General features: G+C 40.8%; 1 protein-coding gene across 1 annotated transcript in view; it reads right to left on the bottom strand.

The window, feature by feature from the left end:
* The window catches only part of MOV10L1 (Mov10 RISC complex RNA helicase like 1), an 84,667-nt gene that overhangs the window by 24,533 nt on the left and 37,885 nt on the right, over positions 1-22,249 (bottom strand). The window contains exons 7-16 of the mRNA XM_018576723.1: positions 21,604-21,675; positions 21,142-21,321; positions 18,176-18,370; positions 14,933-15,047; positions 13,811-13,988; positions 10,909-10,979; positions 9,901-9,992; positions 7,795-7,853; positions 5,687-5,799; positions 249-327 (exon numbers count right to left, since the gene is read on the bottom strand). Of these exons, the coding sequence (XP_018432225.1) occupies positions 249-327; positions 5,687-5,799; positions 7,795-7,853; positions 9,901-9,992; positions 10,909-10,979; positions 13,811-13,988; positions 14,933-15,047; positions 18,176-18,370; positions 21,142-21,321; positions 21,604-21,675 (1,154 nt within the window). The remainder of the gene's footprint in view (positions 1-248; positions 328-5,686; positions 5,800-7,794; positions 7,854-9,900; positions 9,993-10,908; positions 10,980-13,810; positions 13,989-14,932; positions 15,048-18,175; positions 18,371-21,141; positions 21,322-21,603; positions 21,676-22,249) is intronic.

Raw genomic sequence — 22,249 nt, forward strand, 5'->3', positions numbered from 1 at the left:
TATTTACATATTATGTTGCGTACACTTTGAAAAGAATGGTGGGATACCATTTTGGGGAAATCTGTGTCTTTTGCTTTTATATTTAAAACAGGGGACCCGCCTTGATTATTTTATATTATATATGGTATATACCGTATAAAACCTTCCTATCCCCATCCTTGCCTTTTTCACTTTAATATTACTTTAAGTGTTAAATGTTTAGTGGCTGACAGGTTTACTGCAATCCTGTTTGTAATAGGAGTACCAACCTTGCTTTGTAGTCTGAGTGGCAACAGTCACCATGTCGCTCATAGAAACAGAGTTCTTCTCTCGCGTGGGTGCCTTGTGCTGCTCCTCACTCTGCAGGGGTTACAAAAGATAAAAATTCATTGTTTCTCGATATTTGTATATGATAAAAAGTGATGGAATGCACACTTGGCAATTAGAATATTAACTTCTTCAAAGCAAACAATATACAGACTTTTGAATATCCCAATAAGTATAATACATGAATGCAGAAAACTGACTTATCAAGAAGCATAATATTTATTCTGCCTATTTATCAAAATTTCAGTGATCAAGAATATATACTGTTAACCTAATAAAACACTTGCTGTTGCTTACTAGGTGAAAGACCAAAGTGCAGTAACCCATAACCACCATGTGTTATTGTATAAACTGCTCTAATCTGCTGCCAAGAGGAAACTGGTTTGGGCTCATTCCTGTTTGGCTTTTAAAAACAAAACAGTATTTTTGTCTTATCCATAAAATCTTTTTCGTGGAGAACATCACAGGACACAGGAGTTCCTTCTGGACCCAATGGGTTATATAGCTACCTTCAGGAAAATTGGACATTGGCAAAACAAAGCTGTATAACCCTCCAACTCCCAGCCTGCCTCAGTTTGTTTGCTAGTGGTCTTAGGTGATGTGGCATCTTCTCTTTGCTCTAAGCAGCATATCCTTTCTGTAATTTTCTGCTCAAGACTCTTCTAGCAAATTTTCTTTAAGCCAGTGTGGCACCTCTTAGCAGCTATCTGCTTTTTATCTCAGCCAAGGCTTGGTTGAAGATGCGGGGCTGGCCTCAGCACAAAGGCCGATCATAGATGTGGGGATGTCTGGACAGCTAGACAACAGCTTTGGAGAAGGTCCTGTCCCCTCTTGGAACACTGTTTCTGCCAGTCCTATACTCTTTTACCCTTTGCTACACGCCTCAGGGTCACCATCTGCATCCTCTCCTGCTATCTAGTGAGGTATTTCGTTCTGTAATGGCTGACTTCATGGGGAAAATGTAAAACAAACAACTATGAGTCCTCAGACTGCATGGGGTGCAAGCAGGACCCCTCACCTTCGCCATCAGACCTTCCTCAGGGAGTGCAAAGGCAAGCAGAGGAAGAAGTGGCTGCATCCAGTTCAGTAGGCTCAGCCCAAGAAGAGGACGCACCTCCTGACATTTCTTCTAAGCTCAAGGACATGTCTATCCTTGTAAATGCAGTGCATATTTGTTTACAGTTAGAGCTGCCTGCATCGGCCTTGCTCAAGGTCACTAATGTGGGCTCTGTATAAGGGCCCAAACCTGCTAATACCTCCCATGTACATTATTTTACAGCCTGTGTTGTATGGTGACTGGGATCACCCATAAAAATTGTTTACTACTCCCATTGCTCAGCAATACCCTGTTGAAGAAGGTTTACTTAAGAAATGGGTTGTTCCTGTTGTAAACCCAGATATCTCTTGTTTGGACAAGACAAAACACTCCCCGTAGATAATATGCCTTTTTTCAAGAACCATGTGGACAAAACGGTTAGAAGACCAGCTGGTACCACTATGGCGGTGTGTCAGACATTATCTCTATGGTCAAAATCTATGGCTAGGGATCCTGGGTCCACCTTGATGGATCCTGACACTGTTTGTGTTGATGGCATGACTGATAGCCTTAGGCAAATCTCCAGAAAGGGTTTCCTGTCTCCGCATGCAATGGATCCTATGACTGAAATGCTGGTTTACATAGTTTCCGTGCAAAAAGTTCCTCGAGTCCATGCCTTTTTGGCAAATCCTTGGACACTTACATCAAGGAAGTTAATGGGGGCGAGCACCTTCATCTCTCAGAAGTCTAAGCCTTTCCTCTGCACCCTCCTTTAAGAATAAAATAAATTTTGTCCCTCCCAGTCCTTAGGTTCTAAGTCCAAGCCAAGCGCTCAGTTCAGTCATAACTCCTGACCCTCGAAGCCCACAAAATCTTGGTTCACAATGAAGGGCTCCTCCACTTTCATTGGCCTTCTCTACCTTCTGGGTCTCGGACATTCCAGACAACTGGGTTCATTGCATCGTAACCAAGGATTGCAATCTGGAGTTTTGTTCTCTGCCTCCTACTTGCTTCCTGCTGTCAAACATGCCAATATTGCCTCAAAGAGGGGCAGATCTACTTGCTACTCTACACCTTCTTTCTCGGGGAGTCATAGTCCACATTCCAGCCCATCAATGCTACCTGTTTTTTGTTGTGGACACCCAACACTACCAATTTGTTGCACTTCTATTTGGCCTGTGCACTGCAACTCGGTTATTCACCAAGGCGCTGGCCCCTTAGGAGATCACCATAGAGAGGGGATGTCACAAGTTATTATTATTACTACATAGTATTTATATAGCGCCAACAGTTTGCGCAGCGCTTTACAATATAAGGAAGACATTACAATCACAATAAAATTCAAGACAAGATGGTAAGGAGGGCCCTGCCACTGAGGGCTTACAATCTAAAAGAGGAGGGGGAAATGATACATGAGGAGGTACTTGTGTGGGGATGAATTATTTGAGAATGTGATGGTTCAATGGTTAGGTTGAAGTGTCCCCTATACTCATTCCGGTGATGCCAACTTGGTTCTGTTGGTCTCTGCAGAAGCTGCCCCTTGAACTTGAGCTATACCACTGACCCTAATCACTTGCAAGATTGCCTTACCCATTGCCATCACATCTCCCAGGTGCGTTTTTGATGGCCTTTATCTGTAAAGAGCCTTATTTTTTTCCCACGGTGGTCTCTTCCTTCAACTTTAACCAGGATATTGTCTTACCATCCTTATGTGGTGCACAAACATTCTAAAGAAATTTCTCTACACAGGTGGTTTGAGCTTACCTCTCCCATTACAGCTTGCATCCACAAGTCTGACTCAGTCAAGAAAATCAGGTGCGTGGCTGTGCTCAAAGACCGACGCGTGCGCATGGTCAATGGACAAGCTGTCCGGGAAATTGAGTTTGAAGTAACACTCAAGGATCTGCGCACGCACAAGGCGAAGCACACACCTTTGCCCGGAGAAGTGCGCACAGACATTGTTCACTTTGATAGGCCTGTGTTGGCAAATACATTTGAGCCTGGGATTACGTGGCTAATGTGCGCAAGCTTAATTAAGCGTGACACTCGCTCTTCTTCATTCCTGAAAGTCCCCATATGGGGCAGCCAGCTTCTTATTTTCTACTATTGGTAAGTGGGTTTGGTGAACTATCACTCAGGCCTATGATTTCAAAAAGGTAAATTCCCCACCTTTCAAGTCAAGGCTCAATCTACTGGATGCGTTGTTTCTGGGGTCTTTCAGCTTCAAGATTCATTATCCTAAATATGCAAGGCTGTTTCTTGGTCCTTTGTTCACAAATTTTGCCTATTTTTCCCAGGGACAAATAACCCCGTTTTCGGCTGGGGTCGGAGCAGTTAAACAGGGCTGTCCTTACAGCTTTGATTTGCCAGTGTCCAATCACCTGAAGGTAGCTGCATAACCCAGAATGAATTCTGTGTGCTGTTATGTGCAATCAAGAAATATATACAGCATTTATTTTATTGAAGTTCTGCTTCACCCCTCCTTTTCCCCAATTTCATGGGCTCATGAACACAAGCTCTTTACGAGGTTTTGCAAGCATCTTCAATTTTGGAAACGTCAGAGCCATCTGTACACCTTAAGAAGATGTCAAAAATGTATTCACATGTATGTATGGGCAAAATAAAAAAAAAAAACATTCAGTACATCGCACCAATACATCACATTTATCAGTTTTGTTTCTTTAAATAACACTTCAAAAACCTGCTGATCTGCCAAAAATCCAGTGAGCAGCAGACCTTCCTGCCATGTGGGTGGTCTGCCATACCTTACTTAGGAAGGCTATTCTACATGGGATTTTTGCTCTGCCATGTTATGGCTCCCCTTAAAATATCTGCCATATGAAATGAAATGTTTCGTTATTTACAATGCACAATATTTATCTGTGGTTTTATGTTTTACTTGAGATACAAATATAAAATGTATATGTCAAATAAATTTAATATTTACTAGATTATTTCAGTTGGAATGTTGACTTTGGTGTAAGGGATTATAGAAGAGTTTTTCCCTGTCTAATCATGTCCCAGAACCTTATGGCTCATATTTACCAAATTTCCACAAATATTGTGGAGGTAGCTTTACAAACACAAGCTGCATTCATCCCAGTTATGCAGGACTCTGCATTTACTTGCACCTGATCAAGAAACCAAGAAAGGGCGTAAAGAACACGGGCTAGCTAAAGAAGTTATAATGGAGACTAAAGGTGGTGGCACTTACGCGTGATTGCCAGGATCTGGAGATGGACGGCCGGTATGGATTTACTTGCACCTGGCAGTTGTTGAGTTTTAGTCCTTTGATATGTAGTAATATTTTTTAACTAGCATGTTACTTCTAATAAAATAACACATATTACTATATAATTGGTGCTGCTGCATGCAGCCATGGGAAAAACTTAAAGAGTAACCAGGAGCAAAACAAATAATGACATATATGATACAGTCTGTCACCAGTATGAACACAGCAGTTTCTGTCCCCATTGTTTTATTACCCGTTGATCCTGCCAGTAGATTTTTTTTATTTTTACACAGTCCAAGATTTCCAGCAAAAGTGCCAGAAGAAATTGGAAAAATCATATTATAATAATGGGGATGTCTACAAGTCAGCTTTCATCCAAAAAAAAAAAAAGGTTCCTGTAACTGCTTTAAAAGGTGTTAGATGGAGTTGGTATAAGAACTTTTCTCAATACACATCCGTCCCATGGATATACAGTACACAATGTGACCAAGACAAAAAACTAGAGAGTTGGAAGCCATCAGGGCTACTGGCTGTGCACAGTTATGAAGAATCATCTTAGAAAAAAACAACATTGAATGACATATCTCAGGCAAGAGGGAGAATGGAATGTAGATCGCATTGTAAGTGGAATTTATTTATAGGCGTATTTCTGCTCCAAGCAACGGTGCACAAAAACAATGCAGACACTAGTAATTCAGAGCTATTAAGTACTTCAGATTGAAAAAGGGCCTGAACAAGGAAAGCACTGTTTATTAAATGGAGAACTGTGCTATCTTTAATCAATCATTCTGCTTTTAAGAACAGGGAATTCCTTGACATTTACAGAATAAAAAAGTGTATTGTTGCTCAGTGTTTTACAAATCAGAACAGGTATATGCCATTTTCTAAAACTCCTTCAAATAAAGAATTCTTTATGGCATGTTTATTTAACCACTTCAAGACCAGGTGTTTAGACCCCCTTCCTGGCCAGGCCATTTTTCAGTATTCAGCGCTGATTTATGAACCTAAGGAATGTACGATGCAATCCTTCCGATTGTTTAAAACAATGGCGATAACTAGTCATTGTACATTAAATCAATAGGGCTCTCCTCCAACAAGAGTGTTTCATTTACCCGATTTTCCTGTTGGGTGAGATTCTGCTCTTTCTTGCCCATACAATTCTCCTTGTGGAGCCCTGTGGTGCTGACTTGTGGAGACTGTAAGATCACCATCTCTGGAAACAACACTTAGGAAAAACAAATATAGGTTGAAGCTTTCACAATAAGCAGAGTGATTTTTTACTGTATATCTGACAATGCAAACAGCTTGAGGTATGGCACAGTAAAAATGGTCTAAAGACTAGGAATTGTTTACATCTCTAAAGGTGGCCATACACTTTACAACCATCGCAAGACCTTAGTCTTGCGATGGTTGTAAAGTAATTAAAAAAACATACGATCTGCCCATCTTGGACAGGCAGAGCGCACTCGCGATAATCGCAAGCGCGCCCCCGAGGGGCAGGCTTCCGATGACCGCAATGCTTAACGGGCAGTGTGCGCGTGCGCACACTGGCCCATTCGGCATTTGTCTCCCGAGCACCGTTCAAACCAGCCGAAAATCGTACGATTTTTGCCTGGTTTTCTAGCGTGCTCCTTAGACAAAAGACGTGCGACCGTACAGTAGAAACGGTCGCACGTCTTCGTTCACACTGCTCGATTCTCGTAGGATCGCAGGATTTCCCGCGATTCTTGTACGAGAATCGAGCAGTGTATGGGCACCTTAAAGCTCTTTCTAACAAACTTTAAAAGGTAAAGTTTATAGCAGTTTGTTAAAATGTATTAGAATACAAAAATTAAAAATAAATATTTTTTAAAAAGTAACTTTTTTTTTTTACACGCAATTTACAATAAATACCATGAATATATGGGCATGCGCACTCTTCTGGACTTTCCGATTTGTAGTAAATGCTGAAGAGAGAGAGAGAGAGAGAGCTCCTTCCCCTCTGTCATCAGCGATCCACGATCATTTTGGTATGTCAGTGTCGGGGGAGAGAGAGAGAGAGAGAGAGAGAGAGAGAGAGAGAGAGAGAGAGAGAGAGAGAAAGGAGCTGGCACACGGGGACGTGCAGGTAAGGAGAGAGCTGCTGCGCATGTCCATATATTCGTGGACACGCAGCAGCTCTCCTGAATCACTGTCAGTCATCAGTGGGGATGTCTTCTCATTGCGGCGCTTAGCCCCGCCCACCACCTAAAATAAGGTTTTACAGCCTTACTGTGCAGTTTGGCTAATTAAAGTAAATTACATTATTTACTTATTTAGCCTAAATATAGTTCTCCTTTAAGAAAATTCACATCTTTACCCAAAATAAAAAAGGGAAATGAAGGGCAGAAGAGTGAAAGACCACATCGGTTTAACATCTGAACTATAGCGGTCATATAGCAAAGATAGAACTGGATCGCTAGCTGATGGACACCAGACACCAACACAAAAACACTTTGTATACAGTGAATTAGAGCCCAATTCATTGAGCTGCCATAGTGCTCAAGTCATATTAACCTGACCTCTCAAGATATGCATTGTTACATTCTGTGTTCCATTTCAAAAAGCAACTTTAGCATGTCTTAAAGAAGAGCTGAACTCTGAAAGCTGTGCCCAAAAAGGCATGCAGAAGGAAAATGAGTTGTCACTTATATTGACTATGGTCTACCTACAGCTGATTTTTTCCCCCATTACTGGCTTGCGTTGCCTTGTTCCATACGGTCTCTATATGAAAGTGGCCATTATTGGTAAAGTAAGGGCTTTGCTTTCTCATGTCAGAGCCTCCACTAAAACAGTGAGCAGCACATTAGTGCCATCACTCTAAAACCATGAGAATAGCAGTCAGAGGCAGCAGTGCTTTAGATCTCAAGCTACACTTCTACAGCTACGACACAACACATTTTGAATTCCTTTCCACTTTCAGGCCTCATTCAGACAGGGCGTACATGTCAGTGCGATGTGCAAGCCCGTGAACGGGCTGATCCCAGGAGGGACAGGTGCTGTGTGTAATTGCACGCAGCAGCCTGTTCTTCCCTATGGGAGGGCGCGGCTGTATGCCGTCATCCACACACCCAAACTTGCACATCCGTGCGGATCTGGGTGTCTGCACTTTGATGCACACTGGCTGTGTATGCCCCATTTGAATGAGGCCTAAGTTCTACTACAGCTTGATGAATCAGGGCTTGACACTCCAGGTGCTTACCTGCTCTTCCAAGATGTTCGGATTGTTCAACAGCAAACTGGCATCTTCTGCTTGTGGTTCTGCACAAAACATGTTGTACAGAACTTGTTTAAATACTAGGCACAAGTATAACCAATCAATGAATTATCAATTTAATTCAAACATTGCTATGGTTTTCCAAGATTAGGGAAAAGCACCCCCCCAAAAAAAACACAACACTCCTTTTATCTTAAAGCGACACTAAACTAAAGTCTTAAAAATAAATTAAAGTACCTTAACTATTAACAACATTTGTTTGTTTATCACTCAGCTATAGATCCTCAAATCATCTCTGAATTGGTGCCGACACTGTCCTTCCTTCTGGAGGGTGGATACTTTGTTCCCCATGTCCCTGTGTGTGATGCAAAGTAGCCACTGCGCCAAGCTCACTCTCGTGATGGACTACAATCTCACATTTAGTTTACTAAAGATTGGTTGGCCAATTATTTTTTCCATTAAATCGGATACAAAAAAAAAATCACTGGGATATTAAAGTGTGCCAGACCTGTATTAAGTTGCAAGGTCAAATGTATTGTGGCGAGTATACTGCGAGAAAAGGGTGCACAGCGTTGGATTTGGAGCACCGCTGGACATTGTTTTTCTTGGAGAAGATTATTACTATATAAAAGTATACAGAGGACACCCATTTAGTAAACTTTTAATAGTAATACTTCTTTGTTTGAGGTGAATATAGGAGGATTATAGATCACTACAGCACTGGGTGGTTTACATCAATTATATAATTAAACACTCATATTAGATATGTAAATGATTTGAGAGTTGTATAAAAGAAGAAGTTTATTTGTACATATTTAAAAAACACACGTAATATATTACTTTATTCTACATTCTTTATTTGCACTTTAAGGGCTGTGTATTGATTTATTCATTTACCACAATTTTGTGGGGTTCCAGCAGCTGGTTTAAGGCATAAAAATTATCTCAGGAGTTGGAAATCAGATTATAGGCGTCAATATTAAATAACCATTCTATGTGTGCGAGAGAAACAGACCTGACTAGCAGGGATACTAGATTACCTAGAATTCGGGATAAGTAACAGAGGAAGGACACACTCCTCTCCCTCCCTGGACCCTTTAGTTAGTCACAGAGTGTCTAAGAGTTCTAAAGAGTTTACAATCAAGAAAACTTAACAACCAATTTGTTAAATATCGTAGAGGAATGTTTTAAAAATTTTACTTAGAATTAGTTAAATGGAATAACTTCAATAAAACTATATTTGAGATTAAATCTTGAAAGCACGCAAACAAAAGATTACTAATAAACGTTTGTCTAGAGTGGAGGGAAAAAAATAATAATGGTTGACTGTAAATCCTGTCCTTTTGAAATCTTATAGAGCTCACATATCTCTGCATATTATATATTGGGGAGAGTCAAACTTTCATTGTGGGAGAATGCAGGTACACACACACATCCCCGCATTCAGTAAGGCCTTGTCCACACCATGTTGAGCTGCGTATTTCTGCACGCAACCACACATGTATGGTGTGAACAAGGCACATAGAAAATAACGGATTTCTATGAGCCATGTTTAAACTATACATGTGCAGAAAAATGCAGCTCAACAGACAAGGTGTAAACAAGCCCTAGTGGACATTAAGGTTTTTATACGGTCTTAAAAGGTGAACTCGTCGAGCCTTACCTTTAGTGTTGCATGCAGTTCTACAGGTACCATCTACTGAACTGAACCGCTTACTCTGATTTCACTGCACATGGTGAGAAGCATTGCATATGGAAGCACAGAGACCCAGGCATGACATCACTGGGTGTAAACTAAGGTAAGTAATTAAATTGGAATGATTTTTTTGTAAGGGGGAGAGAGGAACCAGGGAAGGCAAAATATATGCAGATTAAAAACGTCAGCTTTAATAGACTGCCAATGTTTTGTGACAGACAGCAATTTGGTGCAAGGGGTTTTCCCCACTGTTTGTGCCAATTGCGTATTTCCTTATTCAACATAAAATACAACATTAAATATTCTGTTGCAAAATAAGACCACACTACAGTTTTAAATCTAGCAAACTGGTAACTCTGCATGCTGTGTATACGAGTAAAAGCATATAAGCATGCCTGTTATACGTGAATTCCACATCCATTGGCTCAAAATTATAGGATTGCTCCAAGTTTGAGTTAACTCTTAAGGTGACTTCTTCATCATGTATCTAAAAACAGCAAAAAAAAAAAATAGTAAACATTTGCTGTACTACTTTATAATTTTATGTATATGGTGCACACAAAGACCTAGTAATTACTTATTCACTTTGAATAAAATGGATATTATCTCAGCTTGCCCAAAGTAAGCAGCTGTGCAGCACATATCATAAGTAGCTTTTCAACAAGCAATTACAAGCCTGAGTGTAATTTACAAAAACATTACCAATATGTAACAGGATTCTAAACTAGTAAGAATCATTTGGCACAAAACCTAAATAAAAACGGCTTCAACTATGCCACGAGTGGCTTTGAGACATTCACATAATCAATTTTACAGTCTGCGGTACGTATCTTTTCATCAGTCTAAAGTGCTCATCTACTTCTCTCAGGAGGCTAAAAGCAATATACAAACATGTTTTACTGCAGATCACAAATCATGCCCATCAAACTTTCCCAATTCACTTAAGAAGTCATCACAAAAGAGCCAGTGGAGTGGGTGCAGGCCGGTATAGTATGGAAGGTCCTTCAATGTCCCCATTTTGTTGGTTTTCAAAGCTCAGATTGAACATTGTGTAGGACTGACTGCCTGAGCAGACTGGGGAAGGAGGGGGGTGGGGGGTGGGGGGGGTCACCATTGGAAAGATGTGCATCCAGGCTTCATTTTCTTCTACAGGCCAAACCTTTGTATAACAATCATTTTTCTTACAGAAACAGAACATCCAGTAAATAGAAACCCACACTACATATCTGTTACTGATTTTTTTGGGTGTTTTATTAAACAGTTTGTTCAGCAGATGAGTATGATCTATTTTTTACAAATCATACCCATCTTCTCAAATACCACAATTATCTTTGTTTTTTAACCACCCACATATACTGTATATATTTTACTGCAAATAAAATGTTAAATTTACCGACACTTACTTCAACTACTGTACCCAAGTATTCAACGTCAATAGTGGTGTGTGCTTGGTTTTTTAACAAAACTTTGTCCCCTGGGAGAAAAAGAGTAAAGGATTAACAGGAAGACCAATAGAATGTGCAAAGGGTGTTTACCCACAGAAAACAATTCAGTATTCTTCTTTCAATAACCTGAGCAAAGTAAACCGAAATCTGATTGGCTACTCTGGGCAAATAGGTCAGTCCACCCGAAAGGGATATTTTTGTCATACGTGGAATGAGTCCCCTCTTGGCTTCTTATAACTCATGAAAACTTTGCTGGGGAGGTCTCTTTGCCATAGCCAACAGCTTTGTTCCCACCCACTTTAGGAAGCTTTTACATGTCTCCTTTGGCATTCTACATAATTAAAAATCCAGCCAGAGCCCATGTAACAATCGGTTGGTGGATGTTAGGGTTAGTTCACACCAGATGTAGTTGTAATGCAGTCCGTTCCGTTTGACAGCTGTATCAAAAACGCGTCACAATGCTTTGCAATGGGATTTCTGGTGCTCTGTTCCTACCAGTGCAGTCCGTTCCGATGCAGTCAGAAAAAATACTGCTTGCTCCATTTTAGCTGCACCTGATCGCAACGGAATGCATCAAAATAAAAAAATACAAACTGACTGGACCTCACCTGAAAGCCCATTTTAGTTAAAAATGCATTAAAATTGCTGTAAAAACGCAGCAAAACGCATTGCACGGCAGCTGCACAGACGCACACAGTTTTGGTGTGAACTAGCCCTTATAGAGTAAAAGCCACCTAACACTTAAACAAGAGGTTTTGTTGAACTGACTTAAACTGCACTAACAAAAGAACAATTAAATTTCAATTTATTTTTGATTAATTGGATAAAAAATAAAAACGCAAATACCATCTTTTATTTAAAATACACAAATGGAAAGTTTAATTTAGAATAAAACTGCATACACATTTTTTGCAATTGCACGGCACTGGATTATATATTACGGAAAATTATCATACTTACCGTAATTTTCCTTTCCTGGCTCATCCTCATGTGGGCACAGTACGGGTCAGCTCCTCCCCCACAGGACCACCTTTAACAAGCCAATAAAAAGGGAGATCCCCTCCCCCAGTACCTGTTCAATAAAACGCCGAGCGACAGGTCAACCAGGGAAGGGAATGCATGCCGACATGAGGATGAGCCAGGAAAGGAAAATTACAGTAAGTATGATAACACTTTTCCGTATTCCTGGCTCACCTCATGTCGGCACAGTACGGGATATGCCACATCCAACTTGTAGTGCCTAACAAAAGGTGTTCTGCGAGCTACACCTCGCATAAGTCCTCTATCGAGACCCTTGGCATATGAAGCCCAGGACGTCGCCACTCCCCTTGTCGAGTGGGCTCGCACTTCCACCGGAGGAGTAAGACCCTGCTGTACATATGCTGCTTTGATGACAGACTGAATCCACAGACAAAAAACTTTAGGAGGTGCGTTAAAACCTCTTTTTGATACTTTTGGAAAGATGAACAGTCGATCAGATCTGCGAAAAACTTCCGTTCTATGAAGATCCTCCCTCATGAGTTCGACTAAATCCAGACTGAATCCGAATTCGAAGATTGGGCCAGACTCTTACACCCTGTGAGAATTATTTCCCAATCTGAATGAAATGAAGAAACAACCTTCGGCCTGAACTCTGGTGAAGGCCGTAACACAACTGTATCGGCCAATAACACACAAAATGGCTCTTTACATGAAAGAGCCGCCAATTTGTAGACTCTTTTCGCTGATGTGATGGCAATGAGAAAAAGTAAATTCTGTGTAAGGTACCATAGGGTGCACTGCGACAGAGGATGATATGGTGGAGCGCTAAGGCAGTCAAGACTAAGTCCAGGTCCCAGGATGGGAACAGAGCTTTCCCAGGAGGCCGCAACTTCAGGGCCACTCTCATGAATCTCCGCAGGAGGATCATCTGCCCATTTGATTCCCATGAATGCCGACAAGGCTGGAATTTGTACTCTCAAAGAGTTGTAGGCTAGGCCCGCATCCAGGGCCGACTGTAAAAATCCTAGAACATTAGGCAATTCTGCCCGTAATGGTGAAAAATTATTTTGCTCTGCAAACTCCAGAAATTTGTTCCAAATCCTGGAATAAGTGGTGTTAGTTGATGGACCTCTAGACCGTATCAAGGTCTCCATCACCTTTGCCGACAATCCTTGACTCTTCCACCTTGAGGATTCAGCAACCATGCTGCTAGATGGAGCCTCTTGGGGTTTGGGTGTTGCCAGTGATCCTGCACCCGTAGATCCTGCCAGTCCGGAAAGAACCATGGGGGAGAGGGCCATCGCCATCCGTTGTAAGAGTGGAAACCATGGCCTCCTCAGCCAAAACGGTAGGATTAAAATAATCGCTCCCTTGTCTTGCCGTATTTTCTGGAGTACCGAGGGCCAACGGTAGAAACAGATAAGCCAGTGGAAAGTCCCATATGGGTGAGAACGCATCCTGCGTCACTGCCTCCCGACAGCCGTGTCTCGAGACAAAACAGGGCACCTTCGCATTCTGCGCTGTGGCCATCAAGTCGATTTAGAGTTAGCTATGAATATTGGTCCCAGATTATTGCTCTCACTCTGGCACACGCGGCGATACCCGATGTGTAGTGCAATCATCGTTTTTGTACATGGGTGCACCCAACTTGTGTTCCCATTAGTATGCACGTGTTTGTGGGGCCAGGAGACTTTACATTTTTTAGGGGGTATTTTTAATTTAATTTTTAACTTTATTGCTATCACATGGGAGGGCTCACAAGCCCCCTATGTGATAGCACATTGGAGGTGACAGGTTCTCTTTAAGGTGAAACTAGGGGCCTGTTACATTCAAGAAGCGCAATTACAACAGCAGGCCAGGAAGCGGTTAAAGGACTTACCTGGGTAGAGTGATGGTCTTCCCTCAATGATGCCAGGCACGTCAAGTATTAGAAACCCACCACATTTCTGCAGGCACACACCACTTAGGCTACACGCCTTCATTTCTCTCTCATTGTGAATATCCTCAAGCCAAAGCAAAGTTGACATCTTCTTTCGATAATTTGCTAAATGAAGGACCTGGAGACGAGAGAAGGGATGTGTAAAAAAATGTCAGATGTAAAAGTGATCATTTTAAATATGGTTCAACATAATGAAATCCCAAAAAGTTAAATTTGGAAAAATCATATACTTAAAAAGGGAATGTTTATTGCTTGTTCGTGTGTTCTTTGCCTATTTAAAATAAATACATAATTATTTTTTTTAATAAATGTAAAATATTGCAAGTGCATTAGCTGTATTCTCATTTTCAGCCAACAGATGGAGCTCTAGTGTGCACGGCCATCATATATACCAGGGGTAGCCCTCCAGCTGTGATGAAACTACAAATCTAATTAGGCATTGCAAGACTGACAGGCAAGATGGAATTTGTAGTTTCACCAAAGCTGGAGGGCTGGAGCTTGCCTAACCCTGATATATGCTTTTGCCAACATAAACACGTTTGCTAATAGTGCTCAACAGCTCAAGCTGAAATGAAATTTATACACAGGAGTGAAGTGTCAAAAGAAGTGACTCTTTCCCATAATCATACTCTGTACTGAAATCTTTAAAACATGCATGTTACTTTTAAGATGGTCATGTTTAATACTGGGATGAGTAAAGAAATTCTACATGTTACAAAAACATGTCATTAAGGAACGCAGGGAGAGTGCTGCAGCCCCACCGTTAAGCTACCGCTACTCCGCTGGTCTCATGACGAAAAACATTGTTTAGTGTCAGGTATTATAAAAACTACATAAAGATCACACAAAAAGTGACTTTCACATGTATATAAAAACGACACCAATCTAAACAAATGGTTCAAGGAACAAGCACACTATTAGACATAAAAATTCGTACAGCCACACAAGAAAGCCACAGTGAAGCCTGCAAGCTGAGATTTCCCCAGTATGTGCAGAAAAAAGACAAACAATAATAATTTTGACAGAGCATATAAAAAAAAAAACTAAAAAAAAAAAACTTACTTCTCCCAGGCTAGGTTCTATTGCCAATACATCCATATTTTGTTCAATGCATTTCTGCAGCCTCTCTGGGATGGTATAAGATGGAAGAAAACTGGGAAGCTGTCTTCTTGATACCCTATTAAATACAGTATGCCCAAAATAATATTATATTGTGAGGGCAATGTCAGAACTTTAAACATCTTTGGAACAATGAATAGGAAAATAGGATTTTTGACTTACTTGCAAAATACTTTTCTTCAAGTACATTACAGGACATGGGATCAGAGACTTAGACAATGGGAAATCCAAAAGCAGTGCAGTGTAGTGGGCAACAACAGAAAACAAAAGCCAAAAAGGTCCATATAAACGATGGCTGGAAAGAGGATTCGATAAGCTCAAAGAGCAGCTTAAAGTACCTTACACCCAAAACTGACATCAGACGAGGCCAGGAATGACAAACAGTTAATTGCATTGTCTAAAAGAAGCTGTAGCTGAGAGGTAGACCCACACAGTGTGCACCACATCTAGACAGTGGAGAGATATTTCCTTAGAAAGTTTCAGGGCAGGACAGAGAGAAGGAAGAACAATGTCCTGCTTAAGGTGGAATTAAAAAACAAAACAAAAAACACACCTTGGGAAGAAAGGAGGCCTCAAAACAACCCGTGTAACACTAGGCCGCTACTTCAGAGACTCTCCTCTCAGAGGTGATAGCAACGAGGAAGCCAACCTTGTGAGCATAGGTCGACAGTGGACTATCTATCATGGGTTCAAAGGATGGCTTTTGAAGGGCCAACGGAACCAGGTTGAGATAGCAAGGGTGTCCCTTGGGAGTGCATTGTCAGTAACATCCAGCACAAGGCTTTCACCAAGAAATGAGAGGCAAGTGGTCTTTGGAACAGAATAGCTAGGGCTAGGATTGACCCTTGATTGTACTCAAAGCTGATCCAGACCAACAACAGGATTTGTCTCACAGAGCACTTCCTACGATGGAACTTCCTAGTCTGTCACTACGTAAATTAGGCCTTCCAGGTGCTATGGTAGACTTTGCGAGAAGGCAACTTCCTAGCCTTTTAGAGTGTAGGGATGACTCTCCGGACTAGGGTACAACAGCCAAGCTGTTAAAGCTAGCAACCGAGAATCAGTATGGTGGAGCAGCGCCTGGGACAGAAGATCTGGATGAACCGGAATGGCCCATGGAGAGTCTGCCAGGAGTATTACTAGAACCACGTTGTCCTGGGTTAGCCTGGTCACCAGAATTCCCTTCATAGCGATCCTGCGGAGCTCATGGCCCTTACAGTCTGAGGCCTCTAAAAAGAAGGAAAGTTTTCCCATAAAGTCACTCAAATACAAGGACCTGATCTGAGCACCACATCCAAAAGACCAATAAAACTAGAAATAAACCACAACGTTGTTAAAAATTGGACTTTTCAGGTGCTACAATGTAGGGCTGCAGCTAACTTTTATTTTCATAATCGATTAGTTGGTTGATTATTTTTTCCATTAATCCGATTACATTTTTTGTTTATTAAATACCATCTTTTATTTAAATTGAAATACAGAAATAGAGTGCTACAAAACGTATATATTATTATACACACACACATATATAATAAATAAAAGCCTAGTCATCAATTTAGAGTTAGAGCAATAAATCTGGGGCCAATAATTATGGTTCACTCTGGCGCAAGCGGCGATACCCGACGTGTAGAGTAAAAATCTGTTTTGCATATAGGCGCACCAACTTCTGTTTACGTTAGTATGGGCGCGGTCGCCGGAATTTAAACTTTGTTTGGGGTATTTTATTTTATCTCATTTCCATCACATGGGGGGCTCACAAGCCACCTATGTGATAGCACATTGGAGATGACAGGTTCACTTTAAGGTGACATTAGGGGTCTATAAGAGGCAGCTGAATGTAAACACAACACAGTGGCTGGGAGCTATAGCTAGCCTGCTATTGGCTATTTTAAATTGTAATAGCCAATAGCAGGCTGGCTAGTACACTCGCCCACTGTTAATCAGCAGAGGGAGCTGAAGAGAAAGTTCTCCTTCAGGTCCTCCTCTGGTGACTGACAGCAGGCGGGTGCAATAGCCAGCCTGCTATTGCAATTTAAAATAGCCAATAGCAAGCTGGCAATTGCTCCTTGCCGCTGGATGGGAGACTTGACGCCGTCTTTTTACCGCCGGCAGAAGGGGCACAGGGGCAGCAGAGCATCCAGGGCAGCAGCAGAGGCACAGAGGAGGTTCGGGGGCATAAAGGGAGGATCGCGGGCAGCATCGGAGGCACGTAGGAAGCATAGAAGGATCACAGGCAGAATCGGTCTCTACTCCCCGCTGATCGCTGATGGGGTCTGTGATCAAAAGGGGACACAGACAGAAGCAAGCAGTGACTTCCAAGAAGGAGAAAAGGTGGAGCAGAGCGACGGCAGCAACTAATCGAAAATGAGAATCGTTGACAAAGATTCTCATTATTTATTAAATTGATTAGTTGTTGCAGCCCTACTACAATGACACACCAGTTTATAAAAAAAAATAAATACAGACTTTAAACAGACTAACAAAAGTAGTTTTGTGTGCCAATGCCCTATCACCTGAATGCAGCTGCATATAATCCTTGTTCTAAGAATCTGATCCAGTGTCCTGTAATGTAAGATTCAGAAATTATTGGTATAAATTCTGTCCTCCGTCAGCCTTCTTACAGATTATTGTGATGGTATGTGGTAACAAAAGTATCAGGTTTGCCTTTTTGGCAACTACAGCCTTGTGTGGTACCTGTGCAAACAGGGTAAAAAAAAAAAAATCAGCACAAATTGATTAAGATATTAAGTTTTTTTCTTTTCGGACATCCTTTGGAATGTTAAGATAGAAAAAAAACTGCACTAGGAATCATGTAACACTCTAAGAGCAGCTGTGCTTAATAGGCGAGTACACCCAAAATAGGAGAAAAGAAAAGAGCACTGCGCTTCAAACTCAGAAATTATTCCTCAAATGTGAGAAAAAAAATAGTATGAAATGTGAAATTGTCACAAAGTGATAAACAATTTTGTGTCATACACAACACCTGTGTTGCACAATGCCTGTGCTGATGATTTGGACATCTGCAATCAGGTTTTAGATATAAAGGGAAAAGAATGAACAGGGGTGGTCTAGATATGCTTCTATGACAGGGGGTTTGCAAAAGTCATTAAAAGGCAGACACCATGTTGTTTTGAACATGATACTCTTGCTTTTAATTTAAATTTTTATATTTATTTAAGCACATGCCTTTTTTGTGGTGCAGAAAGAATGATGCTTCGTTTACATTCTGGTCCCTGCATGGTTTTGTTGTTTCTGGAAGTATATTCTTTAGAAGGCAGCAATAAGCATTCCTCTTCACTTTCAATTGTAGCTTCAATGTAGCGTCCTATCAAAAAGTCTTGGAAAAAAAATAAAACAAGCTCTTTGCATCGGCCTGGGTTTCTGAGAAATAAAATAACAGGATTCATTATTACTAAAACCTCCAGTTTCATTTTTCATACACACACTAATGCAACATAAAAATAACATCGAGGAGTAAAGAGGTGATCAGTGTGACGATAATGAGGTTTGAGTCTATTAATATTAAAACTAACTAAAGCAAATAGTATTTAATTGTAGGTGATCTTAGCCCGACTCTTCTTTAGGTCTCTTCAAATTCCAGAAAAACAGAGATCTGCTAATCTGAACCTGTATAGTTATTAAAAGGGGACCTTTACACTCAAAAATCTAAATTCTACCAATGCATTCCTCTCTGTATGATTAATAATAACAGACATGTCAGGTGTAAAATGCTGCGATTTTCAAATACTTACACTTGCAGAGCATTCACTTCCTGCTTTGAAACTGCAAATTACTTCAGTTTGCCAAAGCAATGCACACTGGGAATTGTCTTGTCATCAGCAAAGCATTGCTGAGGAATCTCATCTCAGTGAAAGGCAATTTCCTCCCCTGAGATGATGTGCATGGTCACATATCTAGTCATATGTGCCACAAATCCAGGAAGTAATAGGAGAGCGAGTCATCTGCCCTTAGTAAACATGGCCATTGTCAGACGACAGGGGGGGGGGAAAGGTGTGCAAAAAATACAAAGCTAGCAATTATCTAGAAGTATGTCTTCGTAGATTGTCTTTACAAAACATTTCTAAAAAGGTGTGTTTGTTGTTATTTTAAAAGATGTGGGTAAAGGTCCGCTTTAAGTGAAACACTAAAACTGTTTTCCCCTGGACGTGGTAGGGCTCAGCTTAAATTACTTCTTTATGAGCGGTGCCATAAACTGCTGATGCAATAAAATACTATTGCCCAGCTCAGCTAATCACCTAATAAATTAGCAAGTGACAGCTTTAGATAAACAACGGAGGGCCTAGTAAGGATAATGACCGTGGTCACATTCCAGTAATAAAACGGAGTTCCAATATCAACTCAATTTTATAACTTCTAATTGGACAGTAATATTGTAAAGTTACATGCACCAATAGCCGTGTCTCGTCGAGACAGAAACAGACATACCAAAAACATACAGATTACAATACTCTGGGGCCCAACAGGCAACATTTACCTTCCTGGACCCCCATCATTCATATCTCTGGCAAGTTTGGTTTCAATTGAAAGCATTATATTTAGGGGTTGTGGGACCGTATTGAATATAAATACCCCATTATACTCTTAATTATGAATTTAACAGTTTAGGAGGAGCAGAGGAGGAGATCGTAAAGGCTCGTCCCTGCTTCTCTCAGTCTCCAGCCCTGCCCTAGGGCCTGGCTCCGTGACACCCCCTAGAGGGCTGACAAAAAGATGCTGCTGAGGCAACAAGAAGAAGCTCTTGTTTGTAACATCAAGAAAGGAACTCCTGCAACATCAAGAAGTTTGTAACATCCCAGAAGAGTTTCCCTTTACACCTGGAAATCAACCATCTGTGCAAGCCTTGCTTGAAGAGCCACATCGATCTCCCTTTGCTTATTGAAATCTGGACTCTGTCAGAACCCATAAACCCAGGACTGTTAAGTATTTTCTTTTTATTCCCTTTTGTTTTACCTCTCTTTATTAAAATATTTTTTTCTGCACTGTCTCTTTTGTTAAAGGATGATCTTAAGAGTCGTTAAGCTTATCTCTACGCTCTAAATACGAACTCAAAGTATCCTTGTCTCTGTGAAGAGTGCTACCGTATAGTTAAACCTGTCATATTCATGTCTGAGAGGGCAGCGCTATTATAGGCTTTGTTTAAGTTTTTCCGTCACCACTTCCTTTAAAGTACGTGGTGGCAATGAGCGTTTGGTGTGTAACGGGTTAACTGCGGTGTAAACCTACCTTGGTGATGATCGTTCTCAGTCTGCTGGCCCAAGATTGTTGTCCCGCGAGTCGGGAAATCTCTGTGCAGGGTGAGGCCATTACCACATCCTTGTGACAGCACGCTCGGTTCAGAGCTGCGTATAGTCACGTGTGATTGACGTACAGCGGGTTTGGGCCAGGTGTACGTCACAAGTGGCACACATTAAATAACTAAATCCTAAAACAACTCCGAAAAAAACTAGAGAGCTCTATAGGTTGAACTCTGGCTATGTAGAGCTACATAAAAAAAATAAATGGCACAAATAAACAATGTTTTCCATGAAACACAACCTGTTACAATTCCTAGAAAAAACACAACCCCCCCCCCAAAACAAAATACCAAAACCAATAACTTTTTTCACTTTGATTTTAGCTTTGATTACTCAAAGCAAAAGTACATAAGCTGAAACGGTGGTCTAGAGTTACCACAGTCCATACCAACTAGACATTGACTCTTTAAGCCAGTGGTCAAATTACTATATATAGGGGATCTAAGTGAAACTCTCATCACCAATGGATCAAGCATTTAATTCAGTAAATGTAATTCTGCAAAACACTGTCAGAAAAACATAGCTATGCTGCAGGAGTGACCTGAGGGATAGGATAGAATTGTGAGTTATGCTTGGCTGCACTGCACTGGCTGTGCGGAGAGATGATCTTCCAAACTCTAAATAGAATACTTGAAGGATATCAATTTGCATTTAGAAGATTGTGACTCCTTATGATGTTACTCATGGTGTTTGTTTTTTTTTCTTTGAAAATGTGAAATAATTTAAAGGCTTTTTCTAACTGAGGCCAGAATCTGTCACTGCTTCCAAAAGCTCAACAGAGGGTTGGATAAAACTAACTGGACAAATAAATATATTCCACTAAACATAAATGTGTACCTTGCTTCACACATGATGGTGATAGAAGTCTTCTCTCCAGGAAGAATCCTTAATGGTTCATTACAGTCAGACTGATACGTTTCTACATTGTTCATATCCAAGCACAAATCACTGTTTTTAAAATGTCCATAGTATTTTCTGAGATGGTTATTGTTCTCTAAATGAACTTCTGGAGTATCACTATTCAAACAATTAACAGGACGGGGGCATATTGCTGTTAAAGGGTGTGTGGGGCCATGCAGCCCTTTAGAATACAACGAAGTTATATGGGGAACATGATAAAAATTTACATTTAAGCGATTAGAAGACATTAAATCAGCAGACTGAGATATAGTTCCCTCATTCTCACGACTAGTATCATAGTTTACAGCTTTAGTTTTTTGTTCGGATATTGGTGAGGACTTTGGTGTCTCCAATGAAGCATTATTTAAACAGTCTGGCTTGGAAGCACACATTACAAACTTGAACTTGTTTTCTTTTTCCAATCCCACAGTTTTGCAAGCAACCAATGCATGAGAATAATTTCCTTTATTCCTGTTAAAAAGAAAAAAAAAAAACACCCGCTCAAGCAACTATAATATATCTACAGCAAAAAAAAAAATTGCAATCTCTTTTTCCTGAACGCCAATTACCTCAGTTACCAAATCTAATTTTTAAAATGCCTTAAGTTTTTTCCAACCATTAATTTAACAAACACAAAAAAAAACAAAAAACAGAGAAAACAAGATTTGACTGTTCACTGGGTAGGGTACCATTTTCGCTTTTACAGTCATTTTTTTCCAGCCAGTTTTTTTTCATTTTGGATTGGATAGAATAGGAAGGGACAGCACCTCTGTCAGGTTATTGCCATCTGGGTTTCTGTTGGGCAGATTTACATTTGATATGTGCTGGTAATCAGTCAATCCTAAATTTCGGGTTGCTATCGGAACAGAAATGGGTGCAAAATCCTCTAATGGGGACCTCTGTCTAAGTGTGGATTTTTTTTATTCATTCCTGTTGCATCCATTGGACAAAACGTGACGTTAATTCTTCCTAATGAAGCACACCCCCCCCCCCCCCCCCCCAAAAACAGACATTCCCACACATCCACAGGGGTATTATAAGTATA

Source organism: Nanorana parkeri, unplaced genomic scaffold (genome assembly GCF_000935625.1).
Source record: "Nanorana parkeri isolate BGI_ZX_2015 unplaced genomic scaffold, ASM93562v1 scaffold75, whole genome shotgun sequence".
Classification (NCBI taxonomy): Eukaryota; Metazoa; Chordata; class Amphibia; order Anura; family Dicroglossidae; genus Nanorana; species Nanorana parkeri.